General features: G+C 46.2%; 2 protein-coding genes across 2 annotated transcripts in view; both read right to left on the minus strand.

Annotated features, from left to right (window-relative positions):
• LOC108799018 (von Willebrand factor A domain-containing protein 5A-like) overlaps nt 1–820 on the minus strand; it is an 18,516-nt gene extending 17,696 nt beyond the window's left edge. Inside the window, exons 1-2 of the mRNA XM_018570829.1 lie at nt 804–820; nt 149–263 (exon numbers count right to left, since the gene is read on the minus strand). Coding sequence (XP_018426331.1) covers nt 149–263; nt 804–820 — 132 coding nt within the window. The remainder of the gene's footprint in view (nt 1–148; nt 264–803) is intronic.
• Nucleotides 821–2,222: 1,402 nt separating this feature from the next.
• Nucleotides 2,223–21,878, minus strand: part of LOC108799024 (von Willebrand factor A domain-containing protein 5A-like) — a 24,677-nt gene continuing 5,021 nt past the window's right edge. Inside the window, exons 2-10 of the mRNA XM_018570834.1 lie at nt 12,887–12,954; nt 11,825–12,027; nt 9,689–9,920; nt 8,316–8,485; nt 7,937–8,055; nt 6,022–6,187; nt 4,846–4,934; nt 2,553–2,697; nt 2,223–2,306 (exon numbers count right to left, since the gene is read on the minus strand). Coding sequence (XP_018426336.1) covers nt 2,223–2,306; nt 2,553–2,697; nt 4,846–4,934; nt 6,022–6,187; nt 7,937–8,055; nt 8,316–8,485; nt 9,689–9,920; nt 11,825–12,027; nt 12,887–12,941 — 1,263 coding nt within the window. The 5' untranslated portion in view covers nt 12,942–12,954. The remainder of the gene's footprint in view (nt 2,307–2,552; nt 2,698–4,845; nt 4,935–6,021; nt 6,188–7,936; nt 8,056–8,315; nt 8,486–9,688; nt 9,921–11,824; nt 12,028–12,886; nt 12,955–21,878) is intronic.

The following is a 21,878-nucleotide window of genomic DNA, read 5'->3' on the forward strand; positions in this document are numbered from 1 at the left end:
GTCCTCCTTAATCTGATGGCCAGCAACATTCAACCCACTTCCTATGAGTCCAGGGTTATAATGTCTGCCAAGTTTTCCAGTTGTCTGTGTCCCCATCTGGAAGATCATTCTAATTTTTTGTTCATGAAGCCCTCCATTTTACCCTTACCTTGGGTTGCATGCGGTCTTTGCCGGTGATAAACTCGAAGGTTCCATTTCCTGCCCGGGCCATGCCTTTAATGAGGGATGTGGAGGCTCCTTCACCGATCCCAAACGCAAAACATCTGAAAAGGGGGGAAGAGGTTTTAAAAACTCCCTTCTATTGGCTGTGCGGGAAGAAAAGAGCTGAAAGCCATTCTGGAAGGCCCAAACCTAGAACCCATTCTGATGGCCCTAAATCTTGCCTGCCCCTTTCTGCCTCCAGAGAGGCAGCTCGTCGTAGTGTAAATATCTGGGGTCAGGGTTGGAATTTGAATTTATTGAAAACCGAGTCTCTTTAATTATAAAAATAGTTTCACATATATAATTCGGAGGGGAATGTCATCAAGCCTGCAAATGATACCTATGTCAGAACTGAAATGGTGATCACATGGTGGAAAGCTACTCTGATTGAAAGCTTATTGTCCATTTGAACCCTGGCTGACACTGGCCGGTGGAATTGAAAGCTAGCTAGTATTATACACACTTACTGCATATGCTGCTAAGTAAATCGTTAATTAATCTGCCTCCTGCTGTTTACAGATTAGTTCAGATTTAGTTTCAAATCAGACAGTCTGAAGACAAGCAGTTTCTGCCATTTTCTTGGTATAACAAAATCATAATACTCTGAAACCTGCGTCATGGCCGTATTAGATGTTTACTTGTATAACAAAGACTTTCTATTGACAGTAAATAATAATGTAGCGCCCAACAACTTCTGTGATGTGACTACTAGACATTTAGTGGTAGCCGGGGCTGTAGTCGGCCTGGCTGGATTTGTAATAGCAATTATATGGTTAATTACCGGTGTCTGAAATTGCCTGTACCCCCCTGGGCGGAGTGTGCCTCTGTCATATTGTGAGAGAGCCAATGGGAGATACTCTAATGTATGTACAGTACAGCAGCCAATCACTGGGCTTCTCTCAGCCAGTGGTGCCTGCTGGGATAGGGTACATATACTGGAGGGATCTGCCATGTGCTCAGACTAGCCGGGACCAGCCATGGATTAGGGCTGGGTCCTGTTCAGCCTGCCCCCCAGGCTAGGCCGAGGCCTGGGAGTGGGCATGGGCTGGTGTGAGGGAAGGTTTCCCTGAGGCCTCCAACATGGAGGAGGCCTGTGATGCTGAAAGAGGAAGAGAACCGGGACCAATGCTGACTCTTGAAGTACCCTGGAACTAAGTGGACTTCAGGAGCATGGTCGGTGTCTTTCCTGATTGAGGATCTGCATCCATCCTGCCTATCTGTTGCATCAGTCGCTGTCTCTCAGGTGGATCTACACTGATACATCTACAAAGTCTGGTGAGTCTGGAGCTTCTGTTGGCTACCCCCTGGACACCTAGAACCCCCATACCCTCTCTCCCCAGTGAAGATGTTCAATAAATCGTTTACTTAGCATTTTCCTACCGGAGTGGACATCAGTTTATGGGCACCGGAAGTGGGCGGTTAATGCTAATGGGTGGGCAGCTGAAGGGCATACCCTAGACAGACTAGAGGCGAACCGGGCAACCAGCGGCTCCTACGGGGGTAGCGCTACAATAATATATGAAACATCAACTTTGAAGTATTTAATAATCTTATCAGCAGGTGGCTGTATTCAGATGCAGGTGGTGGAGGTCAGATGGACTCCGTGTTACTACACACAGATGTGGGATATAGGAAGGGGGTAGTAGTCACATTTTAATTTACACAGAAGGATGGAATGAATCTCAGCCAGGACACCGACATGGAGTTTGCACGTTGTCCCAGCGCTTGGATGGGTTATCATCTTTTGGGTACTGCAGTTTCTCCTCACAATTCAAAGACTAATGTCTTTGTTTTTGGCTATTGCCAAAATGAACCCAAGTATGTATGTTCGGGTCTAAAAATGTCAAATGTAACCTCCTATGGCAGACCCTGGTAGCAATGCTGAGTGGCTAATGCAGCTCTGGTATGCATTTCAGGCATGGAGACACAGAACAAAGTATGGTTCCAAGGTCAGACATGGACCAAAGATTGCAATGCGCATGTCATGGTAGTAGGGATGGAATGGGATGGGATGTTTATAATTACCGGTGTTTCTGAGCATTTTTCTGAACTTCATCGATCACTTGCTTTGTGTTCCCGACTTCTCCATCTGTGAAGACAAAAAGCTGAAGAGAGGACAGAGATGAGGAGATCAATGGAGCAACGCAGGTCATCAACACTGAACTTTATCATTTCACTATCTTGTCTTACTATATAAATTTATACTAAAGTTATATTATAAGACGTCTTCAGGCAAAACTCAAACATTAGATATCAGTAGGCTCTGTGACCCCATAACCCGAGTACTTGGAACTCCCCTCCTCCACACTCAATGGTATCTAGTCTCCCCAATGTTTTGCAGCCTCACTTACCTGTCGGGGGTGCTCGGCTCTCCCGGCTGTTTGGTAGATCTTCTTTAGAGGTTGGAGAATTTCTGTTCCTCCAAAGTTGGCATCCATCTCATTCACCTTCTTCACCGACTCCTCCATGGACTTCTGTGTGTACTCCACACTCTCCCTGGGGAACATTGTTCAATAAGTTCATGTTATACGGTCACTGCAGGGGATATCAACTGACACGGTGCAGGTTTCATGGTGATTGGGACCTCCAGGCAGCTCTACAGATGGACTGAGAGGTCTGACAAATATGTCCAAACCACAATTTTTAGATGTAAATCAGGCTGTGGCATGAACATCCATCATCCAACTAACCATCTGTAGAGAAATAATGACTGGAATCGGAGAAGTGATCATGCCATACTTCCTAAAGACCTTGCAATAAAAGATACGTAAACCCAACAATGGACTTCTTATATTTGCTCCCTTTTGGTCTGCTAAATATACCATTGAAAGTGTTATATCTGTTGGACAAATGCAAAAAATACCTGTTGATCCTGCCAGAAATCATGTCAGCTGATATCTTCCTGTGCTCTCTGCCTTTGTGACTACAGAACACCTCCCCTCTATATGCAGAAGAGAAAAGCGCGGGTGTGCTGTAATCCTGTCCTAGAGCGATAACGCTGCTTCTTCATGCTTCTTCACCACCAGCTATAGAGGAATGCAACAAATCCCAGCAATAGTACATTATACATACAGTGTACAATGTATTGCTGGGATTTCTATTCCTATGTATGATATACAGCACAATGTACCATCAGCTATAGAGGAATACAAATTCCAGCAATACATAGTAGAGCACCATGTGCTGGGCGGGGGGGTCGAAGTGCAGGCTTACCTGAGCAGTCTTCCAGCAACTTGTTTCTGAGATCGGGCCTGTCTATCGGCGGCTGTCACCCCCCCACCTGCTCCTCCTTACTTCTTCTCACCGCATCCTTGTGCCGATCGTGGATTTGGGCCGGCGGTGAGCCTGAGGCAGGGAGGAGGTGCGGCGTGTGGATGGGGGCGGGTCTGGCAGCGGCGAGCGTAAGGTGGGGAGGAGGTGTGGCGTGCAACGCGTGTGGAGCCGTGAACAGGGCCAACCAATCGGAAGATGATTAATCGATGATTGAAAAAGTTGACAACTTTTTCAATAATCAACTATAATCAATGATGTCAATTAGTTGTTGCAGCCCTAGTTGACTGGTATATTGGTGCCATCCTTTCTATTTACACACGCATGTCTACACATGGCTGCCCAACATGGACATAGGCCTTAAAGAGTGTGTAAGGGTAAAACTTTTTTTTTTTTTAGTTGGAATAGAGTGGGGGAAGGGTTAGAACCCCTATCAGATTAGTATTGCTCCCATAGTCCATGCTGGGGTGGTTCACCCTCTATTTGTTCTAGCGACAACCTTTACCAAGACAGAAATTGATGGGAAATCTTTAGTTTTAGAGTTTCAGGTCAAGAGGTGAGTGCGAGTCTTCTAATGGGGACACCTGTTGTGGTGACAACTGTTAGACTTATATATCGCCCTAATAACACATATTGTATGTGCACCCACATTTGTAATGAAGATCCGTCACATTGTCATGAACTATGCAGTCCACGCTACATTATATGGTTCTTACAAAAGCAAGAATAGATATCAGTTCCCTGAGATCCAGGTAATCCCTAAATCTCAGCCAAGAAGCCCATATTTTCCAAACTCTATCCCAACTATCATATTCCGCAGCCAATAAACATGCAAGGTCTACAAAACGCTCAATTTCCATGACCCATTCTGCTAATGTAGGTACCACAGAGGAGCACCGACAATGAGGTGTAACTGCGCGTGCAGCAGTGAGAAAGTGTCGGAGGATGTCTCTCTTAGTATGCTTTAAGGAGAACTATGGGGTCAGGGCTTTTCCCCATAGTTCTCCTTTAGGGTAACGGGAGGACACAAACTAGCGTCCTCCGGTCACCCTAAGCTCAGTATACCGCAAGCTGTGAGCGACGCCGGTATGTGTTCGCTCACCTCCCGATCTACTGAGCCGACCTGTGACAGTCTCATTGTCACAGGTCGGCTAGAACTATGAGGAGAGTGAAAAGCACTCGCCTCATAGTTCTCCTTTAATAGGAACGGCAATCACACAAAGAAGAGCCACTTTAGAGTCTTGAATTACAGTGCCTGTCACTCTGTGGTAGACTACAAATACTACCCAAAATTTCTGAAGTGGGGGGGCAACTCCACCAAATATGTCTCATATTTCCAGATGCTGCGTGGCACTGCCCAACCTTTATACTCACGGGAAGAAAGCCTCAAATTTGGACCCAAAGCCATAGATATTGAAGTAACACCCGAGAGGTAAACTCTTCAATAGAACAACCAGCGTCTCCTGCAGAGGAAAGACAATGAATGAGGTGACTGGAAAGCTAAGACCCGGTGAAAGGCTAGAATGAAAAGAGTTATGGTACATATTGAATAGGGATGCACAGATACTTTTCGAGTACCGGTGCCGATACTTGGCATTTTCATGAGAACTACCGGGGTTGCATGGGTTGCAGCTGGGACCTGGCTCTGGCGCTCCACCACTGTCCTGAAATCATTAGTCTGTATTGTTTTAGAAAAACTGTCACATGACAATGAACAAAAATGTATCAGTACTCGTACTTGTAAGTACTCGGCAAGTACCAGTACTCGTACTCGCAAAACTGGTATCTGTGCATCACTTTATATATGTTTATAAAAACAAAATCGTACATTATAACAGAGATGTACAAATCCCGGGTGCTCCTTACAAATGACAGCGGCCTCCTAACTTTTGAATTTTTCTCTAGTGTAGTCTTGGAGCTGGAAAAGTATCTGTACTTGTACCGAGTACGGTACTTGGTATCAGTGCATCCCTAATATTGAATATACTTTCGTTGGCCAAAGAGGTGGAGTTAAATGCCACAAGGGTGGGGATTTGGCCCAGCTATTCATAATAATTGCCACATTGACAGAGACAAGCTCTCCTTATCTGCTTGGCTGAAGAAAATCCTGTTTATAGTGGTCAATAGCTCAAGCTTAAATTTACACTCACAGCTTAATGAGCTGGGGGATTGCCTTCTCCCTTCCTGCCTGCTCTGATCAGAGTCATATTTAATATATTAAAAACTGACATGACGGGAATCCATGTGCACTTGAATCATCTAATCAAGCACCGGGGGAATTAGGAAGAAACTATGACTGGACCCTTCAACTACAAACAGGTTTCTTTCTACTGTGATAAATTTAGCTCAGGGTTAACTCATGTCTCTGAATATCACCTTAGCTTCACATAAGGTCCCCTTTGTTGATAATCAGGAAGGTCCTTCTAGCCCGTGTTCTACCAGATGATAGGTGACTTTGTTTTCATGAATTATTTCAATTTACAACAAGGATCCCGAGACACATTTCCAATCACGTAAGTCTTAGATGGTCAATTGGGGCAATTTACCGACCTTGGCACTCTGAATCCTCTGCGGGGCGTTGGGCTCAGAATTCATTGGAGACTCCATACTGCCAGACCGGTCCACAAGGAAAATAAACTCGCCGCAACTGGTCTGCTCCTGTCCAGCTGGGAAACTCGGGTAGAAGTTCAACATGGCCACTGACTCCACCATAATGGACCCTACAGAACACAGGGAGAAAATAAGATTGTAACAAACACAGAGAACACATTCAGTCCACTCCAGTATGTTCAACAAAGCTTTTACAGAGGCTGCTGAACAATTTAATGGCTTCCACTATTGTCCCAGACTATTATTATTATTATTATTATTCTTACCAGCAAATTTGTGCCCATTCATCAAAAGAGTCATTTTAGGTGTGAGTGTATTTACTGTTGCATAGTCATGTTGTTATTTTATAGTGTTTAAAGGAAGAACTATACAGTAGTTTGTTTTGTCTACTTCTTGCTATATAACTGTGCCATCCAAGATCGAAGTACGGAAAAAAAGAACATCTAGGATCAAGGAAGAAGAGAATAATGGAAGAGTAATGGGGGCATAGACAGGAGAGGAAGAGAATGACAAGACAGTTGGAAGGGGCATTGATAGAGAGGAGAACACATAACATATCCAGACAATGCTTGAGGTCTACCAGCCAATAACCTTCACATCTCCAATAATTAATGACTTAACGTTTCAGGTGCGAACAGCAGGAATAGAGTTCCCCATCAGGGATGCTGAGCTTATTCCTCATGGCTGAGACATAAGACGGTTTTGGAGCATTTTGAAGTCAAGTGTCTGCTCCTTTAAAGGAGAATTATGAGATGAGTGATTTCCACTCCCATCATAGTTCTTGCCGACCTGTGACAATGAGACTGTCACAGGTCGGCTCAGTAGATCGGGAGGTGAGCGAACACATACCGGCGTTCGCTCACGTCTCGATCCTCACAGCTCTCTGCCGTGACAGGGGAGGGGCTGGATTCCCCCCTCCCCGCTCGGATCTGCCAGCGCTGACTGGCGGAACGGATGGGGGAGGGGGCGGGTACAGCTGGCTCTGCCTCTAGATGGGCAGAGCCAGCTGTCACTCACGCAGCTGGGCGGATCCCGTCATCTACGTCGGGATCCGCTCCGGCTGCGGCGTCTCAGTATACCGCGAGCTGTAGCTCCCTATATACTGAGCTTAGGGTAACGGGAGGACGCTAGTTTGTGTCCTCCCGTTACCCTAAGGAGAACTATGGGGAAAAGCCCTGACCCCATAGTTCTCCTTTAAAAATAAAAGAACCGTCTGGGATGGGTGTGTCAGGAGTTTTGGAAGTCAGTGTCAGGCATCAGTATCTAAAAAGGAGGGCTGAGTTATTCTGACTTAGAATTTTCAGGACCAGAAAGTCTGGGCTGGCCTGCTCAGCCAGTTTTACCACCAGCCAAACAAAACCGATGATGATACACAACTCAGGGATTTGCTACCTGCCTGCAGTCTATTGCAAATGTAAAATCTATTCGCCTATGCCGGTGAAATCCTGAAATGTTTGCACATTGATGTCTGCCATTAAAGTGACACTAAACTCAGGCTTTAAATCCTAAAAATACATTCAAGAACCCGAACTATGAACAACAATGTATCTTATTTGTGTATCACTCGGCTGTAGATCCTCCAATCATCTCTGAATTGGTGCTGACACCGTCCTTCCTTCTGGAGGGGGGCTACGTCTGTTCCCCATGGTCCCTGTGTGTGTTGTAGAGTAGAATCGGCATCAGAGAGAGTTCAATTAATTCTCTGTGCTATAAAGAGGAGCAGCGTTTGTTATAATGTGGACACTGGCCCTCAGGAGAGCTCTCATGTGATGGGTCATTATACCGCAATGCAGAGCGCTAGCTGTAGATGTCATGTCGGGTTATTTTGTCACCTGATGGCGTCGGTCCTTTTTCTTGGGCTGCGTCTGTAGATCCAAGCCCCGCCTCCACAGTGACGCTGGGTTTGTTCACATCTGTATAATAAGCCAGTAACTCCACATCTCGCTCAAACTTGTGCCCCTCTGCCAGTGACACCTGCAAAGGTGAAATAACATTATAATAGGAAGCACATTTTAGAGCAACTTGAGATTTGTTGCTGCAGTATTCCATCATCTTCAGTATATAGGGGTGTGGGGTGACATGATGACTGCAAAATTATAACAATGGAGGTTCATTAAAAAGATGAACATGAATAAATTGCCATTTTCATTCACAAGATACATCGACTTGATGGTTTATTAACTACATATTCAACAAAAGAAATAATCCTTGATACTATTTTGAGTCCCGCTCACCTTGGCGCCGGTCTTGTCACTATCTGTATACTCCACAGGGGTGATTTTACAATTGGACTCGATCTTGGCGATGCCGTACACAGATTGGAAGTGAGCAATCAGACTCAGCGTGTACGGGATCCCACCAACCGGCACCTGCGGACGTGTGGCTGTTATGCTCACATCCTGATCTGGAAGAGAGAAAAGAGAGAGAAAGGAATCATCTCAGTGTCCAAATGGAGATGAGTGCATACTGCATCTATGCCAACAGCATAGCTTCGTAGTAGAAGAGTCCGGGTGCTTAAAGTGACATTAAACTCTCAGATTTTTTAACATAAAACAATACTGTAATGTGCGCCTTACTCTAATCCATGGTTGTTTCCCTTCTCTTTGCTGCTCTTCCTTTTAAATCTGTATCTGTTCTCATGCTCTGCAGAACTTCTGTTTTGCAGCAGACTGCCTTGTCTCTGGAATGGATACATGGTGTCTGTGTGTACGTTGCAACCTGAGCCAACACTACAGGAAGAGGCACTCAGCTGCAAAGGGAAGTTCTCCCCAAGCATGAGAAGACATGATGATTTAAAAGGAAGAGCAGCAAAGAGAAGGGAAACAACCATGGATTACAGTAAGGCGCACATTGCAGTATTGGTTTATGTTAAAAAATCTGAGGGTTTAATGTCACTTTAATTGCTCCGTCTGCAGTTCAGACCTTTCGCTAATTAAAATATTTGGCGCATCTTGAAACGAAAAATACGACAAAGAAGACCAAGGACTGTTGAGCAGTTAGAATCCTATATCAGGCAAGAACGGGAGAACATTCCTCTCCCAAAACTCCAACAACTGGAGTGTTAGTATAAGAAGGGGGGGATTGGATACCGTGGTAAACATGGCCCTGCCCCAACTTTTTTCAGACGTGTTGCTGCCATCAGTTCCAAAATTCCCTTATTTTTTTTCCTAAAATGTTAAATTTTCTCAGTTTAAACATTTGATATGTTTTTTATTTCCTATTGTAAATAAAATTCGGGTTTATAAGGTTTGCAAATCATTGCATTCTGTTTTTATCGTGATCTGCACTTGGGGCCTCCTATATCAAAAGAGTTGACCACTACAACCCTACAGCACACAGGGGTTCTGACTTTTGACATTCATTGGCTGGGTTTAGTGCCGGGGTTACAATTTGGACAGAAGTCAAGGCCCCAGGTACAGCATGGGCCTACAATGTGAAAGGCTCCACAGGAACACAGGAACTGGTTTGAAGACTGGTTAGAACACAAGGTACTTGGTGTTGGCAATTTATCACTTTTGCTTTAGGAACATTGTCATCCAAGTCAGGTTCATTTTAGGTTTAGGGGTCCTTTCAGAAGAGCAAATCAAAGAATTACACTAAAATAAACTATTTGCACCTTTTGGGGTGTATCTCGGGTTGAGGACGGCCGGCAGCACAAAACGCACAGCTCCGTCCGCCTCCAATGGCAACTCCCGGACGTATTTCAGGGTGATCTCAGCTTCCTGGCCGGGAGGGAGATTCCCAACACTGCAGCTAAAGATGTCTGCCGAGCTCTCATCTTCCTCCAGGAGGAAGGCTTGCTCGCCCCGGCTGATGGCCTCATCATAGGTTTTGTGAGCCTGGAGAGGAGAGGGAGAAGAAGCAAACTTGTTACTGTCATAGTTTTACATCAGTTTAGAGCTGTGAATATGACGTCTTACGTCTATACAATTCCATTTCAGTTTCTGAAGCTGTGAGGTCAGCTGAAATGCAGATTAGCTGATCTCTTAAACAAATAGCTCCAGAGTATTATGTTGTGTGTCCACTAGGTTTCTAAGACCATTGGAAGACAGTGGGGTGTATGTGATCTGACCTTTACACCATTATGACTAATAGGTCATTGGGAGCACAACTTTTTGATCTTGACTCAGACCGGTTCGGCTTTGTCATGCCGAGAAGGAGTGGCCTTTTTTTGGATAGAGCAAAGAGGTCAGGGATTGGTTTATGGGAATGGGAAGAGGTTAGAACCTCTATTATGTTTTAAATTCTGTAGACGTCTCCTTTAAGAGGGAGGTTTCCTTTCCCTTCTTGTTCCTTCTGACCCCATCACAGGAAGTGAGAGAGCATCTCCCCGAAGACACCACAGATAGAAATTAAAGCTTGCCAGAGGTTCTAGCCTTTCTGTACTCAACCAAAATCATCTCATGTCTTGTTCTATCTGACAACAGCTCTGCTTGGTTGCCTCTGTCTGAACAGTCAATTACGCTATTTGCTTCACAGAGATCAGCATTTGTTTAAATGGCAGTGTTGGAAGGACCAGTGGACTTTGGGTTCTGCTTCAACCTAGAATAAGCTCAACACCCCAACACTTAACTAAAACCTTAGCCTAGCCAGTAACATTAACAATAAACCTCCTCCTGTCCCCCTGACCCTAGCACTAACCAAACTCTTTAGTTATTCACTAATACTATCATAACCCCTATGGTATACTTACATTATACTCTGTGTGTAAGCCAAGCGTGCCACCACAAAATCTAACAGCATTGACATCTACTGATCCGTCTATGGTGTGCAGCATCTACCTCCTCCACCCTCCTGCTTTATAGCTCTACTTGTGTTACCAAATTCTATCTATCTCTGCATTTTGTGTCTAGTTTTCTAGCCTCCCCTAAAATAGCAAGTAACAGTCGATGCTTCTCTGTGACTATTAATCATAAGACATGATAGACATCTGCAGATCAGTAGATAATTCAGCCAAACTGGTGACCACACGTTCTATATCTCATCTACAAAACAACAAATGTCATGCAGAGCTTTACAGAGAAATAAAAAACAATTAAAAAAGAGCAATAAAATAAAGTACACCTGTATTGTAAGTAAATATACGCGGTGTGGTGATTAGGGAAGATTCCTCCATTTCTTCAATATTGAGAGTTTTAGTGCATCAGTTAATAAAGATCGGTCAGATTACAAAATGACCGCTTGGAAGCTGGATACCAAGGCCGTATCAAGACATCAAGCTGCCTAGGCACACCCCCATAATTAAACCCAGTATAAGCTCCACCCGCTCGTATAATGTGCTTATCTCCTTATAAAATGCTAGAATGTGCTACTAGTGGCAGCGTGCTGTCATGATGGGTACATCTGGTCAAGATGAAGAAACTTTACATTTATTAGAAAGAATTAACAATGAATGGTCCCATCAACACTGTGGTATAGGCGCCCTGTACCTGTAAGTGTGTATGTTAGTGTTCATAACAATCCCTTAATCTCTGTGAAATGTGTTTGATCCCAGTGCAAGGCTGTACATGGGACCTCTACTAAGTCAAAATTAAGCCCTGTTCCAGATAAGTCTAGGCCAGGGATCCATGGGGGCTCCACAAGGACGCAGGCATTGACATGAAAGGCAGAAGGTGTCCCAATGGTTTTATTAAAGGTTGAAATGTATAATATCCCAATTTAGTGAAAAGACTGAGAATGTATAATCATGTCTGAAGTGAACATTTAATATGTTGTTATGCGTCCGTCTCATAATCCTCATTACCTGCTTCTTCTCCTGCAGGTCGGCTATAATTTTCTTCCCCTCTATTGTGGCCTCAAAGCTGTAGACGGCGGAGTCTTCATCCATGGGGAAGACAAAGACCGCTTCCACCGCCTTCTCCTCCTTGTTCTTATACTTGAGAGTGGCCGATACATCCGCCACAAAGCCTTTCACCTGGACGTCCACCGAGATCCCCTGCAGAGGGACTGGACACACACACACAGGAGAATTAAATCTGGTGACCTGAGCTATACATTTGGTGAACAGTTAGGAGACAGGTACCCTTTAAAAGTGCTCTTCAACCAAACTGGGGAACAAACAAATACAAGAAACACATTCTACCTGTACAGAGATGAGGAGTTTACAACTCAGTACTTAGCTTATCTACATTGTAAATTTAACAAGCTGCTATAAAGAGCAATCTACTAATCTACGACCCCCGGCCTTTTCATTGAGTCAGTGAAGGATCAGCAGCACCTATCTCCTCCTGTCAGATGTTCCCTGCCAGCACATGTGCACTGCAGAAGAGCCACATTGACTTAGAGCGATGGTCCTCACTAACCTGGAGAGCTGCTGTCATGGAGTGACACACAGGGATCAGCTGACCGGAGACACTGCCATGTTCCCTCATGTAAATGGTTCTGGTACCAACAGCACCACCATGATGGTAGACGTAGGGTGTGATGTAATACATGTGAGATGAACTCAAACTCACCATTGAGTTCTGTGTGACACACTGATATCTGTATGGTTGACTTTTATTGGAAATGATATCCAAAGGGCGTTTAACCTTTATTTTTATATATTTTCTTCTTTGCTTACCACTAAAAATACTGAATGTCACAGTCTGGTGGATGGGGGTGACAGTTTAGATCCACCTGGAGCCATTTGTCTGATGTTTATCTGAATACTGAAAGCAGAGGATCAGCATGACAGTCAGCTAACTAACATATGTAGAATGAGAAGTCACCATCTGCAGACTCCATGTGTCACTCGGGAAAGGCTTCTTCAAAAATCAGAGCTAGTGTCACTCATACTGTAACCTGCCGTTGGTTGTACACTCACCTGGCTGGCGGGAAGCCACGATGATAAGGCCACAACATGGAGGAAATGGCGGCATTATTGTAGATTATCTGAAGGGAAATAAAAGATATAACAAGTGTCAGATTTAATGGCTGCAGACTGAGTGACATAATCTAGTCTATCCCCAGGGCTCTCTTCCTCTTCTCCTCCTCTTCTACTTATTGTTGCCTCTTAAAACTGGCGTGCATCATTCAGCCTCGTGAGTCCTCCGCTGGGTAGGCAGGAAGTCAGGCAAAGACATCTTGACCTTCCTACTCTGCCTACTGGGTACACGGATCCCGCTTTACAGTTGAATTCTGGGTAAATCCACACATGAGTTGCTAAAATGTCCTCCAAAAGCACCCCAGCTCTCCAGCAAGGAGTGTGAGTCACAGTTTATATGGAGAGGTAGATTAGGGGGCTGGTCCGGGATTGGCTGAGAAGCTCCTATAACAATCAGAAGGTGAGACCAGGCGACGTCAATAGCTCTCAGTCCTGTGCAGGAACAAGGCGGCAATGGAGCCAATGTTCAGAGAACTACAAGTAACAGAACATCTGCATTTCTGATCTGAGCGGTGGTTTTAAATAAAGGACAACTGTGGTAAAGATATACTCGTCCTTTAAACTTTCTCTCACGTTTTAGAAAACTGTTACAGGTAACACATGCCCCATAATACAGCAATCACACCCCCACCTAGGTGATATTTTAGATATAGGAGGCATCAACCCTGACTTCTTATAGGTCCTAGATCAGGGGTAGGCAACCTTGACACTACAGCTGTTGTGGAACTACAAGTCCCATGAGGCATTGCAAGGCTCTGACAGCCACAGACATAACTCCCAGAGGCAGATGCATGTTGGGATTTGTAGTTTCGGCACAGGTGGAGTGCCAAGGTTGCCTACCCCTGTCCTAGATACTCCAGTAGGCTCTGCTCCTTTCCACCTGATATTTCTATCCCCGTAGTCCCCGTTTCCACCTTTCTGTATCTCGGCTCCTCCCATTACATTTTCTGTAATATGTAGCACCCCCTGGGAAAGAGTGCCTTTAAATTTAGGGGGCTGTTCACAAAGGACCCGAAGGATCCAGCCTCTTTGGCTACCGAAGGGCTACTGTACGGGCTATTCAGAATAGCCCGTACAGCCGCCGAAGGCGGCCGAGCGGGGTAAAATTCGGTTAACATTCGTTATATTGAAGTTAAAAAGCAAAATACCTTTGTTAATATATTGGAGTGTATGGTACTTTTTTTTTTCATCCGAAATACGAAATTCGGATCTGGAATCCGTTAACGGAATTCGTATTTCGGATTAAAAAAAACAACTACCACTCCAATATTAACAAAGGTATTTTGCTTTTTAACTTCATCATAACGAATGTTCGTAAAGTTACGAAAATGTGCCGAAACTAACGAAAATTTGTATTTCGTACAAATCCGAATTGAGTTTCGGACACGAATTACGAAATACGAAATAACGGATATTCCGAAACGAAACTAAACGAATTTTTTGACGGCGCACAACTCTATCACAAATGACCTGGGGACTCTGAACTGTCATTAAACAATAACAACTGGGCGGAGCCGGCTGTGACGTTACGGTCGGCTCCGCCCAGTTGTTATTCATTGGCCGTCACCTGCTAGAAGACTCTAGCAGGTGACGGCCAATAGGAAACAGTTGGGTGGAGCTAGCCGTCTTCTATTCCTGCACTATTCTCATTTCTTCCATTACTACTGATCTTTTATTGTTTTGTCTTCTCCTGAACCGTGACCAAATCACATACTTCGCGATGGAGTACCCTAGTTCCTTGGTTCTCAACTGGCGGGTCGCGCCCCCGTATTCAGTGGGTCACCGCATGCCTTCCACTTTTCTAGGAGAGAGGCTCCTCCCCCTAGCGCAGCACTGTCAGTTCTCACACCAAACACCCATTCAAAATATGCTGCTCAGTGCAGAGTGTCAGCTTGAGGTGGGATGGGCTAGAGCTATGGCCGCGAGGGAGCTACATCCATACATGCATTGCTTACAGCTCCCTCACGTGTCCTGTAGAGGTGCCTGGACCGTAGTGATGTCACATTCTGGCTCCCGGCATCTCTACAGGGCCCACAAGGGAGCAGTATGAGCAATGCACATATGGATGGAGCTCCATTAACAGCAGCCCACACTGGACCCCAGACTGAGGATCCACTCCAGTTCTCATAAGGAAGGGAGAATGGGTGGAGCTTAAAAAAAAAAAAACATTGTTTTTGTAGTGTGTGTGAGATTGTGTCTGTGGTTGTGTGTGTCTGTCAGTGTTTGTGAGGGCCTGTACACACTAGTACAGTGTGCTAATCACACAGTCCCATGCAATTAACACACTGTACCACGCAATCGCACCTACTGTGCATTCTGGTGTGGGGATGAGTGTTGCATTTTATTTGAATGGCACCTCAAATGCACCTCCCACCCACAGTTTGATCGCCTGCACCAGAACGATTGGTACCGCAATGCCGTGCATTCCATTGCAGTGCGACTTGGGTCAGGACTTAAGACCAAGGGCAAATGTGAGTCCTGAGCTTACACAGGTTGAGAGAACCACTGCCCTAGATACATGGTTTTCTTTGCTGGTATATTGTATTATTCTGGTCCTGTCACCACCCAGGAACTGGATATCAACTCCTGTAATATTAAACCTCTGTCTACCGGGAACTACATGTTATTTCTCTTCATGATATAAAGTTTTTTTTATCTGGCATTTTAAGATACTGTAACTATTTTTTACCTCATCCATCTTTAATCTTTGTTACATGTAATCCTTATTATGTATCAACTTTTGAAAGCCTTCCGATTATCTTTATTATACTTATAAAATCTTAATAAAAACTTATTGAAAACAAGAGACTGTCAGATGGTTTAACTCGCCGGCGTCTATCAAATCCTGAAATATTACTCGTGGATGGACTGACCCTTTAATATGTGACTTGCACCCTGATTCCTATTTAACACTCGAGCGCATTCTTTTTGTCTTTCTTCTGTTTACACCGGTCAGTAGAAGGCCGTGCTGCTGCTTTTGCTGGCGGCTGCTCATTCCTGACCGTGACTCATATTTCTTGGCTCCCCTTCAATAACTGATGTAAAACCTTCCTTCTGATGAGTGTGATCCTTGTGATTGTACAATCAGGGAGGGTGCTGCCGGCAGTGGGAATGGAATTTTCTGCAGAAAAGTCTGAGTCATCTTGGCTTCAGTGATTGTTTGTTTTGATGCAATTAGAGAGAAAGTTAGGAAAGAAGCTGCAATGTGGAGATCACCGAGGCCTCGGAACTGTGTCCAGGTTTCAGGCCGGCTGACACCCGGACACAAGACACTAAGTGCCAATACCGCCGCTTTACATTTTTTGACAGATGCGACTGCCAAGGTCCTCAGCAAGAGGGGGACCTCAAGCAGCCGCATCTGCCTGAAGCAGCATCTTCCTGTGAGCTGGGGGGCGCCTGTAATCTTCTGTCTTTCGGATACCACCCTGTCCACCTCTAGACCCCTGGTGAGACACCGCACAGCCCGCATAGCACTCCTGAAAGCCTGCATAGCCCACCTGAGAACCCGCACAGCCACCTTTGAGCCCACATAGCCCACCCAGATCCCTCTCTGCAGGGGTCCTGAGAGCCACACAGTACGTGCCGCAGGACCACATGAGACCTGAGGACCACAGGTTACATAGTTACATAGTATTTGAGGTTGAATAAAGACATTAGTCCATCAAGGGGGGGGGAGTTGGACCTCAGGACTCCACCCTCTGCCCTCTCAGGGTGGCAGCTGTAATAAGATAGACAATTATGGGGATATACAGCTCAGTGTGATTTCTGCTCACACATGTCAGGCCATGAACACATATCATGGAGGGCCCAGAACATCAGCGTACACACATCCTTCAACAGTCCTGCGTTGTGCAGATGTCGCTGTTTATTTCTGTCTGGAATGCCACGAGCCGCCCCCACATGGCCTGCCGGACGACTATGAGGGCAGCACTTCAAATTCTATAATACTCAGGAAGGGTGGTCCAGCGATGGAGATCCAACGTCAAAAACGATGAGAGGTGTCAGACGACCCACCTCAATGATGATGCCGCCCCGCCGCGCTCCCGTCACTGAATGACAGGTTATCAGGTGCTGCGGCAATGTAAGCAGAGCAGCCGGGGGTTTCCTGGGTGACGTCACTGACCCAAATATGACGAGCTGACAAACATTGCACAGGCATGGTCCACCATTGTCCCCATCAGGAAGCTGGGCAGAGCAATGATGTGCAGCCTGGAGCAAGTACATGAAAAGCAGGGATGCACCGATACCTTTTTTTTCCAGACCGAGTACGAGTACCGATATATTTCCTCAAGTATACCAATTACCGATATACATATATATATTTTTATTGTCATGAGACAGTTTTTAAAAAAAAATACAGACTAATGATTTTAGGACAGTGGTGAAGCGCCAGGGCACTGTCCCAGCTGCAAACGCTGCACCCTTGGTAGTTCTGCCACTGATTCCAAGCTGTAGAGAGGACTACAAATCACAGCAATACATTATACAGCAATGCAGAATAATATGAAGCTACATACTCTGTGTTGCTCACCAGGGCTGTGTGCTGTTTCATCAGGGCTGTATGCGGTCTCACTAGGGCTATGTGGGGTCTTAGGAGGATGTGCAGGGTCTCACCATGGCTGTTTGCGGCTTGTCACCAGGGCTGTGTGCGGCCTCTCACTTGGAATGTGTGCTGCGTGTCACCAGGGCTGTGTGTGGCCTCTCACTTGGGCTGTGTGCTGCGTGTCACCAGGGCTGTGTGCGGCCTCTCACTTGGACTGTGTGCTGCGTGTCACCAGGGCTGTGTGCAGCCTCTCACTTGGACTGTGTGCTGCGTGTCACCAGGGCTGTGTGCGGCCTCTCACTTGGACTGTGTGCTGCGTGTCACCAGGGCTGTGTGCAGCCTCTCACTTGGACTGTGTGCTGCGTGTCACCAGGGCTGTGTGCGGCCTCTCACTTGGACTGTGTGTTGCGTGTCACCAGGGCTGTGTGCTGCGTCTCTCGGGGGTGGTCGGTGGGAAAAAGGAGGAGTAGATGCTGCGCGGCTGGATCGGCGCTGTAAACAGTCACTGCGAATGTCCCCACAAGGCTGCCCGGAGATCCCCAGCAAGCGTAGGACCTTAGGCAGCCGCTTAAAAATGCAAAGCGTCGGTATTGGAGCTTACTTAGTATCTAGGGATTTCCACAAGTACTCATGAAAGTAGCCAGTGTCAGCACCGACACCAGTACCAGTATCAGTGCATCCATAAAGATAAGGCTGAAAGAGGCTGCAGCAGCAAAGAGTGAAGAAAGGGGAAAACTGTATTTTTGGCAAAGCTAAATGTTATCCGGCTATTCAGCTTCACCTTTTGTCACCCTTGTTACATCCCCTGCAGCCTCTTTGCAGCTTCTTCCTGTCCACACGCACTCCAGCGACGGCTGCATGGCGTTTCTTATGAAGGGTTTCCCGATGGTGACAACAGTGGAACGTGACTGAGTAACGTGAGTTGCAATGACCTCTTGTAGTCTCCACTGAAATCCCGGGTGACAACGCAGGAGCACAATAGGGAGACAGGAACAGAGTGTTGTCAACAGGAAGTGTCTGTACCATGATCTTGATGGCGGGATCATAAGGAAGAATCTTATTAAACGCTACAGATTTTAAAATATTGAGAATTACTTTGGAAACGTCGTTGGCACGTAGAGAATTGTATGAGATTTTGGGTTATACAATTATGGGTATGCCGCTGGGGAAGTCAGAAATGGAGAAGGATTTGGGGGTCATTGTAGACCACAAACTGAAAGGTAGTTTGCAGTGCCAGGCTGCTGTAAACAAAGCTAGCAGGGTCTTGTCCTGTATTAAGAAGGGGATGTATTGCAGGGACAAGTCTATAATTTTGCCACTTTATAGATCATTGGTTCGGCCTCATCTGGAGTACGCGGTCCAGTTCTGGTCGCCAGTACTAAGAAAAGATGTCCTTGAGTTGGAAAAAGTCCAGCGGAGGGCAACCAAACTAATTAGGGGTATGGAGGACCAGAGCTACGAGACAAGGCTACTAAATTTAAACATGTTCACATTGGAGGTGAGGAGATTGAGGGGGGATATGATTTCCATGTACAAAATGTTTAATGGTGGCAGCAACATTAGCGATAAACTGTTTAAAATTAACTCCGTTACAAAAACTAGAGGCCATCACCTAAAATTGGTGGAAAAAAATTCCAGCACAAGGGGCGAAGGGGGTTCTTCACAGTAAGATCAGTTAGGGTCTGGAACTCACTGCCACAGGCGGTGATTTCAGCAAGGAATGTGGAATTGTTCAAGAAACTTTTGGACGATTTCTTAAGGGACCGTAATATACAGGGGTACAGGTAATATACAGGGGTACAGGTACTCCTAGAATGAGATCCTAATAGGTTGGACTTGATGGACTAATGTCTTTATTCAACCTCAAATACTATGTAACTATTTTAGGGATCGGGTTTACGTCTGATTTAAGGTTTGATTTTGCTCACTGGGGGAAGTAATGATGAAGCCGTGGCATGTTATACCCGACCTCGGTGCTCTGTGCTATTATTTCCCGGTACTCAGAGCCGTGTTGTTCCTAGGGTTACCACCTTTTCTTCCAGTGAAACCCGAACACTCTAGCGGCGCACGGAATTTTTTGGGGAGAATGAGTCGCGGCCTTTTCATATGTAAATATCACAGTTCAGACTATTTTCAGTGAGGGGCCAGTAGCTCCTATCTTAATTTTGGGTGCCCCTGTCTGCGTGACATCATGTGTCCGGGTTTCAGCTGCCATGAAACCCGGACACAGCATTCAAAACCCGGACTGTCCGGGTGAATCCTGGACCGGTGGCATTCCCTAGTTGTTTCCCTTCTCCTCTTCCTCTGGTTCTTCCCCATGTCTGTCGTCTCTCCTACACGGGTACATTCCTCCAATACTGACAGGGCCCGGGGGGGTGCGGTGTGAGCGTTCTGTAAGGACAGGAAACTGATCCCCCCCAGCACACTACACCTGCATGTCTTCTATGGATCATTTAGTATGTGAGCCTGGAGGTAAATACTGACTACGCCCCGTCACCATCGAATAACAATGGTGTCACCCAAGTTGTCACCACACCCTGCCATCCCCAGCATTGCTCGCATATCATTCCCCATTCATATATCTTCTCCGAGACTAAAGGGCCGATCCCGGGTCACATTTTGTATCGGCGGGGATTTCGTATCCATTTATATCTGATTCTTTTCTGCTTTGTTATGCTACCGATAAGAAGATCACAGAACACTGCGGCCCTGATCTCTCAAGAGGAAATGTGTTTATATAGCGCTGACAGTTTACACAGTGCTTTACGTAGTGCACATTCACATCCGTCCCTGCCCTCACGGAGCCTACAATCTAAGGTTCCTATCTCACTGGAAATCAAAGTCTTCTTGTTGGGGATGCACGGATAACGATACCGGTATTGGTGCCGATACTGGGCACTTTCATGAGTACTCGTGAAAATGTCCCGATACAAAGAACCGATACCGGCGCTTTACGTTTTTTAAACCGAAGCCGGCGCTGTAAACAGGTGCCAGGCTTCAAGGGCCCCGCAGACTTCCTGTGAACACCGGTGCCGGTTTACAGTTCCGGCTAAATTCTCCTTCTCCTCCATGCTGCCGCCCGTAAGACAAACCGGGACCCCGGGTGAGACAGCACAGCCCAGCACAGGGAAGCACAGCCAAGCACAGAGAAGCACAGCCCAGCACAGAGAAGCACAGCCCAGCACAGAGAAGCACAGCCCAGCACAGAGAAGCACAGCCCAGCACAGAGAAGCACAGCCCAGCACAGAGAAGCACAGCCCAGCACAGAGAAGCACAGCCCAGCACAGGGAAGCACAGCCCAGCACAGGGAAGCACAGCCCAGCACAAAGAAGCACAGCCACCATTAGCCCTGCACAACCTAGCACAAAGCAGCACCAACCATTAACCCCGCACAACCCACAATACACCCTACATAGCCACCTGTGTCCACACAGCCCACCTATGATTCCGCGCAGCCCACCATAGAACCTGCACAGCCACGTGAGAGTCCACACAGCCCACTATAGGCCCCCGCATAGCCCAACATAAACCCTGCACAGCCTCCTGAGACCCCACACTGCCCTCTAAGACCCCCACAGAGCCATCCTGAGACCCCCACAGAGCCACCTGGGATCCCCCGCTGGGAAAGAACAAGCCGGCACCCTGGAGAAGTACAGAGCATGTAGCCTCATGTTATTATGCATTGACGTATAATGCATTGCTGGGATTTGTAGTCCTCTATAGCCGGTTGCCATTCGGCATTGCTGTATAATGTATTGCTGGGATTTGTAGTCCCTCTACAGCTTGAAGGCAGAACTAGGGTTGCCGCTGTGACCGGGCCCTGGCGCAACACCACTATCCTAAAATTATTAGCCTGTATTTACAAAAACTGTCACATGACACTAGAAAATAAGGTATCGGCAATTGGTATCGGTGAGTACTTGAGGAAAAGTATCGGTACTCGTACTCAGTCTTGAAAAAAAAATGGTATTGTGCATTCCTACTTATTATTATTATTATCATCATTACCCTCCCCACCCCCACCTAACACAGCACATACTCACCAGTCCTTCATTCCCTGCACTTTTCTTTTCAGTGGCAGCCAAAGGAAACAACCAATACTTCCCGGAGAATGTGACTCATTCCATGTGACAGCATTGGGCCATTCAGCACTGCCAAAGGGGGAGTCCATAGCCCAATGGTACTTCCAGAATCCCTGCCAGGACTTCCAATGGTACTTCCAGATTCCCTGACATGACTTCCAATGGTACTTCCAGATTCCCTGCCAGGACTTCCAATGGTACTTCCAGAATCCCTGACATGACTTCCAATGGTACTTCCAGAATCCCTGACATGACTTCCAATGGTACTTCCAGAATCCCTGACATGACTTCCAATGGTACTTCCAGA

Source organism: Nanorana parkeri, unplaced genomic scaffold, assembly GCF_000935625.1.
Source record: "Nanorana parkeri isolate BGI_ZX_2015 unplaced genomic scaffold, ASM93562v1 scaffold1605, whole genome shotgun sequence".
NCBI classification, from domain to species: domain Eukaryota; kingdom Metazoa; phylum Chordata; class Amphibia; order Anura; family Dicroglossidae; genus Nanorana; species Nanorana parkeri.